At 46.0% G+C, this 14,230-nt stretch overlaps 1 protein-coding gene across 1 annotated transcript; it reads left to right on the top strand.

Moving 5' to 3' along the window:
* The first annotated feature begins 2,497 nt into the window (after positions 1-2,497).
* Positions 2,498-13,481, top strand: PHF13 (PHD finger protein 13). Its single transcript, XM_018576678.1, has 3 exons — positions 2,498-2,623; positions 7,461-8,073; positions 13,089-13,481. The coding sequence occupies exons 1-3, from the start codon at positions 2,498-2,500 to the stop codon at positions 13,313-13,315; spliced, it is 966 nt and encodes a 321-aa protein (XP_018432180.1). The 3' UTR covers positions 13,316-13,481.
* The last annotated feature ends 749 nt before the right edge of the window (positions 13,482-14,230 follow it).

The following is a 14,230-nucleotide window of genomic DNA, read 5'->3' on the forward strand; positions in this document are numbered from 1 at the left end:
CCCTCCCAACATATACAGCTTTTATGTAGCTGCCAGGCAAGAAGTGAATGGGAATACTATACTGCGGGGGTATGGTCTGTGCTGGCCCAGCTTCTCTACTGCTCACCCCCCAACATATACAGCTTGTAGCTGCCAGGGAAGAGGTGAATGGCTATACTAGAGCAGGGGTAGGAAAACCCTGGCCCTCCAGCTGCTGTGGAACTACAAATCCCATTCAACATAGCAAGACTGTTGACAGCCGCAGGCATGACTCCTGGAGGCAGATGCATGTTGGGATTTGTAGTCCCACCACAGCTGGAGGGTCAGTTTGCCTGCTATAGAGTGTCCTTTTGAGTGACAGCTCGGAGTCTGCTGGGGTTGCTGACATCACATCCAAAATGGCGGCGTGCAACAGCTTTACTTATCTTAGGGCTGGTATACATCTGTGTTTTGTTGCTGATGAGCTTTACAAAAGAGTTTTAGGAGACTCTGGAATGCAAGGCTTAAATGTTGAATTTTATGGAGCACATACCTTGCATCATCGTAAACACAGCATGCGTTTCAGCAGTTGCTCTCCCTCCTATACAAGTCAGTGGGAATGCATTGTGATGGCAGGAAGCTTTCAGCTCATGGCACTGAAACTGTTAACATATTTCCTACAAGTACGCAGCGGCTCCCCCATGTGGCCGTTCCTTGCCTTGCATACGGCACAAGGCAACTAGTTTGAATTCCCCATCACCACCACCTTCTGAGTTCTATATAGATCAAACAAAGCCTCAGTGCCGCGTCTCTCGTCATCCGCAGATACGTTTTTACACCCATACAGTACCCGTGCCCAGAGAAAGCGGCAGCTCACATGTCTGATTATCCCTTTCATTGACTATTTTCATATTCAGTGAGGCAGTTGTTGATCACTGTCAAATGAAAATGTCTGTACACGCTCAGAAAAAGCAACAAATACCCTCTAAATGGAGATCCCAGGACAGAAAGCTTTCCATATACACAAAATGCTTAAAAATGTCTAAGTGCTCGTGTGCACCAAGTGCGTCGAGCTGCGTTGATCTAGAAAGGATTGTCACCAGCACACCAAAAGTTTTGAAGCAAAAAGTCCTTTATTGACAAATCGCCATCCAATACAAGTGCTTTCGGGGTCTCAGCAGTACCCCTTCATCAGGCTCAGAAGGAGCAGAAGCAACGCAAGAACAAATAGAAAACAATTGTTCTATGTGCCCTGTTCACAGCATACGGGTGCGTTGGTGTACGTTGCAAAGCACTGTTGAACATAGAGTTGAATGAAGTGTCCTTTTGTGACATTTCAATAAAGTTTTTTTAAGAAAAAGAAAAAAGTACAGTGCAAGGTGTTGTCACAAAGCACAGCGGCACATTATATGGAGCGTATAGAGATGTGTTGTGACTTAGGGTGATGTCAGATGAATAATCTGCAACAGGATCGCTTATAATCCTTTTTCCTTTGGAGTAGTTGACCCGAAACTACATTCGTGCAGGTCAGGGTGCCCGTACTGGGACTGTCTGCATCCAAGTGTGGGCACCCAGACCTGCACGGATGTACAGTCCCACCCTCCCATAGGGAGGAACAGGTGGCTTCATGCAATTACACGCAGCAGGCACATCAGTGTGTTTACAACCTGCATCCAGGGAGACTCTGCAGAGCAAGGTAGCTCCCCCTACAGGAAGAAATGCATTTTATTTAACCTGCAAAAGCTCACTGTGCTGCCAACAGAAATTGCTCACTTGCTAGCAAGCAGCCAGGGGCTAGCAAGGGAGCGATTCCTTCAGGGGAAGTGGTTCCTCACCTGGGTGGTTTGTCCGCCTGGTATCGCTGTCGGCTGCCCACAGACATTAAGGGCCCATTCAGACCATAGTGTTGTGTTAATTGCATGAAACCATGTGATTTAGGCACGCTATTGCACGTCGTACCTAGCTGGCATTACCGCAAGCTAAGTGAGTTGCCGTTTTTTCAAATGGCACCCCAATGCACCTCCTGGCCACTGTGCTTTTGCAACATGCGGTACTGAAGTACCATGCATCGCGATGCACTGCAATGCACAGCGGCCTGAATGCACTGCGGTGGGGTGCCGTTAAAATAAATGGGGGTGCAACACACCTAGTGCACAATACGCTGTGGTAACCTCATGGTATCGTGCAATTAACGCAACACTATGGTGTAAATGGGCCCTTTAATTGTTCAGTTGCAATGTGTGATAAGTTTCCGGTCAGCTGTGGGGTCTGGGTTCATACCTCAACAATCCATTCAAATTTGTGTTCAGTCAAGTTGCCATCTACATTTTATGTTGGTAAATTTTAGGAATATTGCATATTTAAATTGTCGGGTGTAAAGTAATGATAAAAAAGGTGTCGTTCCCCCCCCCCCCGCCTTTATCAAAGTAATACCTGCCCTAATCCAGCAGAGCGCTTTTGTGTTGTTTGTGTTGCCAGAACATGAATTTGTTATATGTCGGGTCAGTGATCATTTGTCCATTTAAAACCAGAACTCACCATGAGACTTTTGTTTCCTCTTCAGGATGGAACGCCGAACTACCGGCAGAGAAGGACCGTGGAGGATTTCAATAAGTTCTGCACATTTGTCTTGGCCTATGCCGGCTACATACCGTACCCCGAAGAGGTAAGCTACTGTGTGAGTACATATGTTATTCTCTGAGGGATGAGCCGGGCCGGTTATATTGTTTTCATCAAGGTTTATTGCCGATATGAGTACGTGTATGCACGCAGAACATTACTCTTTCAGTAGTTTTCCCCCCAAAGGGGGTTCCTCAAACAATAACGGGATATATTTTTTTGTTTAGGAGAAAGTACCCCCTGGTGTGTATTATAAAGATATTGGAATTCAGCAGCTGCGCAAGTAGCTTTGCTGGAACGCTGAGCTGTGCTAGCCAGGCTAGGGGCGGGAGTTGAGGACCGCATGAAAGGATCGAAGCATGCGTTACTTAAATTAGAGGGACAGGTTCTCTTTTGAGCAGGCCTGTTAAGGACTGCATACATACCTGCACACTACACAAGCGCTGGAGCCCTCTACCTGATTGCTGTGTATGTTCCAAACCAACACCAGTGCTGGAGCTTACACAGGGACTGGTCTGTTCCCCCAACACCCCGTGTGACAGCGGGCAGGCCTGACAATTGGCAGATCTTTTATACATGAATGTTACCAGCTAGGGTGGCGGGCTCAGCCAATCTCATGAGTCTGTTTTTTACTCCATATAATCAAATGATTGCAGATAATTCTCTTACATTTCCTGGACCGGGAAGCACCGTTTCTGTATCACCTGACACTGTTGCATGTGTGTATTGCTAATGAGCTTTCTGGTAAAGCCAATGAGCCTTCTTGCTTTCAGGCTTGTTACAGAAGATCCTTTAAAGGAGAACTATTGGGAGAGTCAAATGTGATCTCGCCAATAGTTAGGGCCGGTGGGGACACTGCAGCCGTCACGCGTTGGCTTTATAAATTGAGAACTGAGTCATCACAAATCGCTCAGCTTAATACTTCTCTATGCAGAGAGTGGTGACTTGTCAGTCACAGTCTCCTGCAGGGATCCCCCCCCCCTTTCTCTATTCCTCCAGTGCTCATTGGAGGGACAGACAGGGGAGGGGGCAGACACAGCTGACTCTAGAGATGCAGAGCCAGCTGTCAATCAGGCAGTGGGGTGGATCCTGAGCTGATATTTTCTGGCCTGCCATATGCTGACCTTGGGTCACAGGAGTAAATGTACTCCTGTGACCCAAACGGTAACTATAGCCAAGAAATAGGTTTGGCTTTAGTTCTCTTTTAGGTGGTGAGCACAGTGTGATATCTGTGGGTAGCCTTGTGTACAGCTAGGGTTCCTCTGAACCGGGGCAAACTCAGAAAGCAGGCCTCGTCATTTGCTTTATAGCAGGGCTGGACCAATCCCGGGAGCCAGGTAGTTGATGCTCCTTAAAAATGACAGCTGGTGCCTAACTTTTTGAGGTTTTCTCTAGTTGTTGTCAATGGAGCTGGCCCCTTACAAAATTCTGCTGGCTCCTGGTTCAGACAAACCGGCTCCTAAATTCCATATTCATTTGTCCACAATTTACAGGTACTCTGTCACTGGAGCGTAGGGGGGTAAACCTCTGCAGAAGTAGGCATTTAGGGTTTCAGTGGCCTCCCAAACCTTCCTGTTATGGCCGAATCCCTGATCGTACTCACAGGCAAAGCTCTAGCACTTCTGGATTGGTCAGAGAAGGCCACTAAGCCCTGCTCTCTCACATTCCTATTGGCCCATCATTATGACAGGCAGCCTTGGTGGCCAATAGGAATGTGCAGGAGGTAGGTAAGGCCAGGCCAGTTTTAGCCATCTTCATACTTTGTCTGTCAGAACAACTTGAGTGTTGGCCATGGTAGGTTTGAGGTTGCAGCATGCAGGTATGTTCTGAAAACTCTAGGTGCCCTCACTTCATACCTGCATTGCTTTGTTCCCCCCTGCCAAGTGGCATTCTCTGACCACTCTGCAGTGCATGCACCTACTGTATTGCAGGTTTCCAGACCTCTGACCTAGGGCTAGAGTCAAGGCCTTGCGGTGCACCTTGGTTCATGATCTTGCCAGCCGCACCTTAGAAGATCTGCTCACACCCATTTCCGTTGCCTTCTGTCAGTTCCAAGTCAGTTAAACATGTTTGTCTTTTTTAATATGACCGGTACACTTCAAACAAGCCTATGCGGCGTCACAGGACGTTGCGGCGTCTCTTTTATTTGCCTCGCAGAGATACAGTGAGGTTGTGAAACAGTCGTCATTGACATTCTTGTGCGGTGACGTGGCCGTGTAGCATTGATGGAATTACCTCGCTGTTGATTTGATTATCTCCGGCTCTAAACATATCGGGGGTGGCGTTGTATGACACACTGCAGTAAACGGCTGTGCAGGGCCCACGGGGCTGGAACTTGATACAATGCCTTCACGGTATTAGGACTCCATCAGTGGGACTAAAACTGCCAGCATGCCCTGTTAAGTTTCGCCTACATAAGGGCTGCAAGCCAAAATCCTGAATCACAGGGAGCTTGAAGGCCAATTTAGACATTAGATGTCCTACAGCCATGTTGGCATTGTACTACTGCCCTCGTGTAGTTATTGTGCCCATGGAAAAAATGGGCACCATATAAAAAGAAAAAAAAGTTAGGTCAGATCCCACTCCTCAGCCAATCACAATCATCTATTATTATGGTGATGTTATGGTTGGATCCAGTCTCGCATGGCACCACACACATGAAAATTTCCATACAATTCACTGTTGACTTTTGCTGTCCACATGCATTAAGATCTCTCTCTCTCTCTCTCTCTTTCCATTCTCCCATCCACGCTTTTTAGAATCTTCCCTGCTGGCTATTTTATTCTGTTAGCTGGCGGCCGTGGCTGTCGGAATACCCAATGGACTTTTCTTACGGCTCTTTTAATCTATTTTAGGACGATCAAACAATCCTAAACGTAATGCATGCATCCTATGACATGGCACTGCAGTCCTCAGATGGCTCGCCGTCCTCATTGCCTTCCACCATAACACTGCTGGAGATTCAGCTGCATGCGTTCTTATCGGAGGACTATGAAGCCTCCTCTGTGAGGTGTGAAGGTGCGAGGCGGTGAACTGGGGCCTCTCGTATTTCTACATAAATTAACAAGCACGCCGTCTTGTGAGGGGGGAGAAAAATTGTGCCGTTGAACCTTCTCTTATTCTGGCACACTGCAGAAGTGAATGCAATCATTCACCATGGGGGAATTATCCCACCGGGGAAATATTTGCAGCCTCAGACCGGGAAATGTGTTTGTTTTGGGGAAAGGAGAGACTTTTCTGGGTTTTATGATCCAGAAGGAGAATTTAAAAAAAAAAAAAAGATCCTTAAATATTTCTGTACTACGTGACTGAGGGGTGAAAGTCTGGAAATATTTTGGGGTTTAAGGAAAATACACATATGATGGTGGTTAAGGAAGGGGTGGGGGATTTATTAAAACTGGAGCAGACAAAATCTGCAGCAGTGGCCCAATGCAACCAATCAGCATCTCTTTTCAGTTTGCTCAGGAAAGATTTGAAAATGAGAGATAGAAGCTGATTGGTTGCCATGCAGATCTGCTCCTGATTGTGCCTGCTCCAGTTTTGATAAATTCCTATTGTATGGCCAAGAGTATATAGACACGTGATTATCACACCTGTATGAGCTTGTTGGATGTTCCATTCCAAATCCATGACCCCCCCCTTCCTTTGCAGCAGTAATGCCCTCACTCTTTTTGCAAGTCTTTCCACAAGATTTCTGAGTGTTCCTGTGGGAATTTGTGTCCAATGAGCCAAATGAGCTTTTGTGAGGTTAGGTATTGATGCTGGAAGAGAAGAATAGGCCCATTATCGGCGTTCCAGTTCATCCAGTTCAGAGGTGTTCAATAGGGTTGAGGTCAGGGCTCAGTGAAGGCCACTCAAGTTCCTCCACACCAAACCCATCAAACCATGTCTTTATGGAGCTGGCTTTGTGTACAGTCATGCTGGAACAGAAAAGGGTTTTCACCAGACTGTTACCACAAGTTTGAAAGAGCACAGCTGTCTAAATATCTTCATGGGCGTTCCAATTCATCCCAGAGGTGTTCAGTAGGGTTGAGGTCAGAAATTTGTGAAGGCCACTCGAAATCCTCCACACCCAACTCCTTAACCCAACTCCTTAAACCATGTCTTTATGGAGCTGGCTTTGTGTAAAGGGGGTTAGGTCATTCTGGAATGGAAAAGGTCCTTCACAAAACTGAAGGCACACCATAGTCTAAAATGTCTTTGAATGCTGCACCATAAACAGGACCCTTTTATTGGGAACACGTAAATTCAGTAATTTTGAAGGTATTGTGTGTCCAAACCCTTTTGGCCATCTAGTATATGTAATAAAGATTGTTGAAAAATAGTTCCAGGTCTTCTAGAAAAAAACAGCTGATGCAACATTAAAGTTTTTTTTGTGACCATTTCCCATAACAAAGTGTTTGTGCAACCCTTCTGTATCTTATATCAATTGTTGAACTGTATCTCTGACCAAAACTAAGAGTAGGGAACAGTTGAACCCCTTTCACTTCTCTTTTTCTGATGTCTGTGCCATATTGAGGAGTTTACCGTTACTTCCTGTTGCAGAGACTCAACAGGAAATGACAGAAAAGCTCTTCAAAATTAGGAGCAACCGCATTTGATTCAGGTTTTTACCACAGCATGTGTCCCACATGTTGGAAGGTTTCTCCTCACCTTCTGTTGCAGGATAACTAAAGTTTTGGATTTCCTGCCCAGGGGGCAATGGCTACCAGTTTGAGTAGGCTTAATCAGTAGCAGGGGCACAGGCTGCAGTAAAAGCTTGACATTATACCCTTCCCCCATTATAGCTAAACCAACAAAATTCAGTTTTGGTAGAGATACACTTTAAGAAACTAGAGTTTACTGTTAACATGATTGATGGTCTTTTATGTTGGTCTCTCCAGGAGTCTCCACTCCGAGCCGGGTCCAGCCCACCAAACAGCACAGGAAGTACCGTGGACAGCGACAGCTGGGACTCCAGGTTCCAAGACCTCCCGAACACGGGGACTCTACCAATCAAAAAGCGCAGAAGTTTCGTAGAGCTAAAACATGACCGCTCCTATCCTTCCATGCTGAAACGCTCCAAGCTCAGCAGTTTCCTCCTGGAGCGGAAGAAACTCGACAAGATCAAGAGAAAGAAAAAGCTGAAGAAGAGAGAGCAGCAAGCGCTGAAGGAGGAGGAATATGTCAAAGCCTTCATAAAATTGGAGCCAGAAGACCCCTGTCCGGTAGATTCTTTTCCCGTTCCAATCCCTCCAATTCCACCAATACCTGACCACGCACTGGATCTCAAGATGTCCCCGCCGCATGAGACCGCAGAGCCGATGTTGGAGAGCTGTAATAACAGCATGGACAGCAGCGCATCCATGACTATGGTCTCTGACGACACCGATGAGATAAAGACTGAGTACACGGAGGTGAACCTAGGGAAACGAACGGTCATACGACAGGGAAAGCAGGTGGTGTTCCGGGATGAAGACAGCACAGGCAACGATGAGGACATCATGGTGGATTCAGGTAAGTGCGGCTTCTATTGACTAACATTGTAAGCACCCTGTGACAATTCTGGGAATTTACAAAGGCCGGCTTGGCTGATGTGTCTATTTTGTGTGTTTTCTGGTTTGGCTAATCCCACATCAGCTTCTTTAACCTCTTGGGGATCAGGGCGGGTAGATAATTACCCAAACCTCTGGCTTTGCCCAATTTTTAAAGCCGGTACGAAGCCATTATATCATGCACACATATATGCGTAGGCCATCTCTTAAAGTGCGACATCTTCATTGTAGCTTGTAGGAGATAACCAATCTCCTCAAATCATCTCTGAATTGGTGCGGACACTGTCCTTCCTTCTGGAGGGGGGGCTACTTTTGTTCCCCATGGTCCCTGTGTGTGTTTGTTGTACAGTAGTCACCGCTCCAAGCTCACTCCTGGGATGGACTACAATCTCAGGTTTAGTTTACTCATTTGTATTGAGATTGTAGTCAATCACAGGAGTGAGCTTGGAGCAGTGACTACTTTACAACACACACAGGGACCATGGGGAACAAAAGTAGTCCCCTCCAGAAGAAAGGACAGTGTCAGCACCGACACCAATAAAGCCCAGTATTGTGAATAGTTAAGATACTTGAATGCATTTTTAAGGTTTAACTCCTGAGTTTAGTGTCACTGTTGGCGGCCATTTTGAGAAGCTTGGTGCCAAGTAACTGATGAGCAGCAGCATTACCAGAGTCCGTTCTTCTCGGTAAACAGTGTGCTGCATTGTAACAAACATTCCTTCTGACTACAAAATGGCTGCTCGGGTTGACCCCAGTGAGGTCCTTGTTTCTTTGTGTACTTCCTGCAGTAAGAAAACAAGATGGCCGCCATGTTTCTGACTGACATTGTGTTCCGGTCATGGGCACCCAGAGGCGTAGTTGAGGGCTAACCTCAGGGTTTGCTGAGAATTGTAGTACCTAAACAGCTGGTTGCCGCTGACTATTTTAACCTCATCTCATTTTATAAACGGATGTTGGCCTGGCAGCAGGAAGTGTGACAAACGCTCTGTGTCTTCTTCAGAATAAGCAGAAGTAAATTGATAGGAAACCGCTGCAAGCTTTCAAGTTTCATAACTTTGATGTTTTTATTTAATTTCTTTTTTTTTATGTTAGCGACATCTGAGCTTATTTTATTAAAGGAGGCCTCCGGTCTAATGGCCTATCATTAATTCAGAACAAGTGGCTAATGAAAGTATAATGTCCAGCCAATTGTTTTTTTTTCTCACTTTTTTATAATGAGGAAGGGGTCCTATGTAATCCGATGTGGAACATTAGTGTCTTTCTCACCCTTTCCTTTACCGCAGATGATAAATGGCAGCGTTTAGCGTAGAGAAATGGCTCCTGTTGCATCATGGGGCCTGTTAAAGCCAATCAGGAAGCCGGACGGCATGCAATGACTCACCGCCCGACTTCCTGATTGGCCGGAAAGCTGGCTCCGTGCTCCCTCGTCACCAGGTGACAAGGAAGCTTGAAGCTTCAGCTCATTACAGACCGCCAGGATACAGGAAGTTCCGGTATCGGGGAAGGTATTGGAGCATTTGGGCGGGTACAAGTACTCGCCCAAATACTCTGTATCAGCACCGGTACTACGGTAGTATCGGTGCATCCCTACTTTTTATTTTTATTGTACGACAAGTACTAAACGTTGTGAATAAGATTTTCGGAATGTTGTCTGACCGGATGTCACCTGCGTTCTGTGAAAAGTCTTCCCTCAGCACCTCAAGCTTGTTACATTCATTCCTTGTTTTGAAAAGCCTTTAATACTGTTCTGGTTGAACTTTCAGCTTCTCTTTAATAAAGAACCTGCTAAGTTTATTGGTGTTTTAATAACAACAAGTAAACCTGCAATAGCAGTTAAATCTGAGGTAGGCAACCTTGGCCCTCCAGCTGTTTTGGAACTACGAGTCCCATGAGGCATTGCAAGACTCTGACAACCACAGGCATGACTCCCAGAGGCAGTGGCATGGTGTCATTGATAGTTTTACATCGGCTGGAGTGCCACGGTTGCTCGGCCCTGTATCAAACGGTCCCTGGTACCACCGATACCTTTTTTTTAAATGACAAAAACTGAACTGCTTGGCGTTTTATGTCATTGGGACTAAAAGTATGTGGACACCCCAACTGATTCTAGAGTTCAGGTGAGCAAAGTAGCTCCAGAAGAAAATGCTGTGAGGGTCGGTGTGGAAAACAAATGGCCTGTGCAAGGCCCTGACCTCAACCCTATTGAACGCCGATTGTGAGCCAGGTCTTCTCATCTAACATCAGTACCTGGCCTTACAGATGCTTTGTTCCTGCAGACATACTCCCAGAAGGATGGAGGCCTTTATAGATGCAAGGAAGGAAGGAGATGGGGGGCAACTCCATATTACAGGCCATGGTTTTGGAATGGGATGTCCATCAAGCTCCTATAGGTGTTGGTGGTCAGGTGTCCACAAACGTTTTGACCACATAGTGTGCTAAGAAGCAAGTGCAGCCTGGTGTTCAATGTTCTCTTCAGGTTAAGAGGCCTTTAATGGCATTGCTTGGCAGGAAGTCACCTGGCTGAAGAAAAAATGTCTCCACTTCAGTATAATGTTGTGTGGTTCTTGCCTTGTGTTCCATAGCTAATATTTATCTATATAGTCGCAAAGCACGGTCATTCTAAACAGGAGCTATGAGAGAGATTGTGCTACAGATTTATAACAAGGTTACAGCCCAAGTCATAAATTCCTCACTCTAAAGCCACGCAATGACAGAATAAAACCCGACCCAGACCAGTCCTTGCATGTGCGTCTGTTCAAGCTGGGCACACACAGAGCAAATTTTGGTAGACTCGGCAGAAATCGGCCGATACCTGATCTGAGGGTGCCCCCATCACATCAAAAATATATTTTTTTAATTGACTTGTGTAAGAGGAGCCCAGTGGAAAATTGTTGGCCAAATGGTGACGGCAGCCAATCAGACGCCCTCACTGTGCAGGTATTCTGATAGTCACGAGCACTAACAGTGGCTGGCAGGGGAGATTCCTCCCTCCATGCAGTTTAGGGTGGATGCTGTAACCCGGCAGGGCTGAATGAAAAATTGTGGCATGTATGGCCAGCTTTTTACAGTAAAAGTCTCTCTTAACTTTAGTAATTGCAGAATTGTTGCAGGATGATGCCCAGCAATACAAACGCAGAGGGGCGCACATACCTGTTGCAGATACTTTGCTGAAGGGGGGGCATACTGATTGGCGGCTAAAGCTTGGCCATACACTGCTTGAATTTCGGTCCGGTCCTGCTATGAGCAGCGTGTGGTCCCTTCTGCACCACTCCGTTCGACAAAAGTACATTTTTCAGTAGACTTTTGTCAAAAGGGAATGGCTGAAAATTCTCCAAACAGCGACGGCATCCAATCAGTTTGGGTGTTCTGACAGGTCGGGTGTTCTGACAGTGATTGGTAAGCAACGGCCTGGCACGGGGCTTCCAGGCCATTTAGCATGGAGGGGGGAATCTAGTGTTAAATTGGCAGAATGTGTTGGGAATTTTGTTCCCGTCACATCTGATTGCATTAGTAGAACCAGGTGATAGGGAATTCCTTCCTTCAGGAAATATCCACCAACCTCAAACCCAGTCCTCGGCCTGATCACGGTGCGCTTAGTTTATCAGCGTCTGTCATTGTTTTCAATGGCTAATTATTCCCCCGCTGCAGTGTGAGAAGATAATCTGTTTTGCTGCCATGAACAAAGCAGTCTGGACATTTCTGGCTTCAGACCCTGATAAGCAATGTCTACAAGCAGGCGGCCATTTTGTGATGTTCAGTGGCATTAAGCATGTTATGAGGAGCTTGTAAATATACAAAAGTGCTTTAGTGTCACCAGCGCATCAAGCTTGTAGTCTGTGTTATCGGGAATGTTTAGGTACGGTCTCAAAATGGCCACCTGGTCATGTGACATTTGTTCTTCGAGCGCTTTGTCCTTCCTGTCATGACAGGAAGTCAGCCAACTATCATTATCGGGAATGTTTTTGGTACGGTCTCAAAATGGCTACCTGGTCATGTGACATTTGTTCTTCAAGCTTTGTGCTTCCTGTCATTATCAGGAATGTTTAGGTACGGTCTCAAAATGGCTACCTGGTCATGTGACATTTTTGTTCTTCGAGCTTTGTGCTTACTGTCATGACGGGAAGTCAGCCAACTATCATTATCGGGAATGTTTTGGTACGGTCTCAAAATGGCTACCTGGTCATGTGACATTTGTTCTTCAAGCTTTGTGCTTCCTGTCATTATCAGGAATGTTTAGGTACGGTCTCAAAATGGCTACCTGGTCATGTGACATTTTGTTCTTCGAGCTTTGTGCTTCTTGTCATGACAGGAAGTCAAGCAACTAGCATTTTCAGAAAGAGGTCAGACATGACAGCCCACATGTTTCTTTCATGGCAGGTGGATTTCAAATGGAGACGTAACATTTATTATTAATTATTACAAGAAACTGGAATCTTCTGTCAGCCGTGTTTTATTATCAGGAATTCTTACTATTATGTAAGCGTGCCCTTTTAGGGGGTCCGGTAGGTGGACTCATGATCTGTGTGATTGGTTGTCATAGTAGTCACATGATCAGGAGCCCATGCTGCTGGCCCCCAGTTGTAAACAGTGACCGGGAGGTGTCAGTCACCGTGCTGTGATGCTGGCTGGGTGTATATGTGGCAGTATGGCGTATAAAGCCCGACCCCATGCTGCCAGAAGCGGGTTAAGAGTTGTCTGTAGCAACCTGATTTCTGCCGCCTGCCATAAACCGGCATTGAAAACCTCAATTAATAAAGGGCAATGTGCTGGAGTTCAAAGGAGCCAATCAGAATTCACTGTGCTGAGGTCAGAGCAGCACTAGATGGATTCTGATTGGCTGTGATCCCTGCACTGCTGAATAAGACTGAACCTAAGAGATGACTACAGCTTGCTGTGCAGTGTTCCCTGACTGCATGAATCTAAAGTCTGCAATATTTATACATCATTCCTGACCACTTTTTCATTTTTTCTTTTCAGATGATGAATCTTGGCATCTCGTCACGTGCTTTTGCATGAAGCCATTCGCCGGTCGGCCGATGATCGAGTGCAACGAGTGCAATACCTGGGTCCACCTCTCCTGTGCCAAAATCCGCAAGTCCAACGTTCCAGAGATTTACGTTTGCCAAAAGTGCCGAGACACCAAATTCGACATCCGACGATCAAACCGCTCGCGCATGGGATGTAGGAAGTTATTCCTGGACTAAAACATAGACATATATGAAAGGGTTTACGGGCAGATCCGCGTGCGCAGAGACGAGCCGCAACAGAAGCACACGGGGGGCACATGCAAAAACAAAGGACCTTATGTTCTTGAACGGGCACACTTAACAGACAATGGTTCCTTTCCGGTTTTATTTTTGACGGCCCAGACAAAAAAAACAAAACACAAGTCCCCGGCGCCGGCTGCCTGTGCGACAAAAAAAAAACAGGCGGCTGAACCACGAGGGGTGTCGCATCTTAAACTGATTCCGCTGGGCGCCATGGGTTATAATATGCCCGTAAAGACACCCGACCTTAATAATCCCTCATATCGCCTTGGGGCTAGACCAAACCGATGGACGGGATCTCAGTCTAACAGGGACGTAACGTGCTTGTCGCCGAGTAAAGTTTTATTTTGTTATCCTTGCAGTTGAACTTTAGTTTTGTAGTCCTATATAAAAGCCGCAGTTGGCTGTAGAAGACCAGGTTATATGAAGAAGAAAAAAGTTCTGTTTGTGTGAATGTTTTTGGTTTTTTTGTTCTCCTTGGTTTTTTTGTTCTTTTTGTTTTTTGTTTTTGTCTTTTTTTCGTTTTTGAACCTTGTGTTTTGCCCAGAAGACATTTCTTGCACATGGGACCGAAAGATAACAGCTTGCTGTAAATAAGTGCTAAAGAAAAACTATAATTTCTCAATAAATGTTTATTTTCGCTCCCTCTTGGGTGGTCAAGTAACATTTTATATGGCTCTCAATGACAGGATATCAGGAAAGGGGGTGGGGCAGGCTTCGGCCTATTCACCAGGGAGTAGACTTTGTGTGTAGGATGCCTTAACATACTTAGGCACGTGAGATCTTTATATGCGTTTGGCCCAGTTAGAATGGGAGTTGTATCTTCCGCTGGCCATTTTTTGTGTATAGAAG

The sequence above is a fragment of the Nanorana parkeri genome, unplaced genomic scaffold, assembly GCF_000935625.1.
Source record: "Nanorana parkeri isolate BGI_ZX_2015 unplaced genomic scaffold, ASM93562v1 scaffold5, whole genome shotgun sequence".
Lineage (NCBI taxonomy): Eukaryota > Metazoa > Chordata > Amphibia > Anura > Dicroglossidae > Nanorana > Nanorana parkeri.

Excerpts from the sequence above, each read along its gene's own strand:
- PHF13 (XM_018576678.1), top strand. The coding sequence starts at position 2,498 with ATGAGACTTTTGTTTCCTCTTCAGGATGGAACGCCGAACTACCGGCAG. Across the intron at positions 2,624-7,460 it reads ACATACCGTACCCCGAAGAG|GAGTCTCCACTCCGAGCCGG; the intron begins GTAAGCTACTGT and ends TGGTCTCTCCAG. Across the intron at positions 8,074-13,088 it reads GGACATCATGGTGGATTCAG|ATGATGAATCTTGGCATCTC; the intron begins GTAAGTGCGGCT and ends TTTTCTTTTCAG.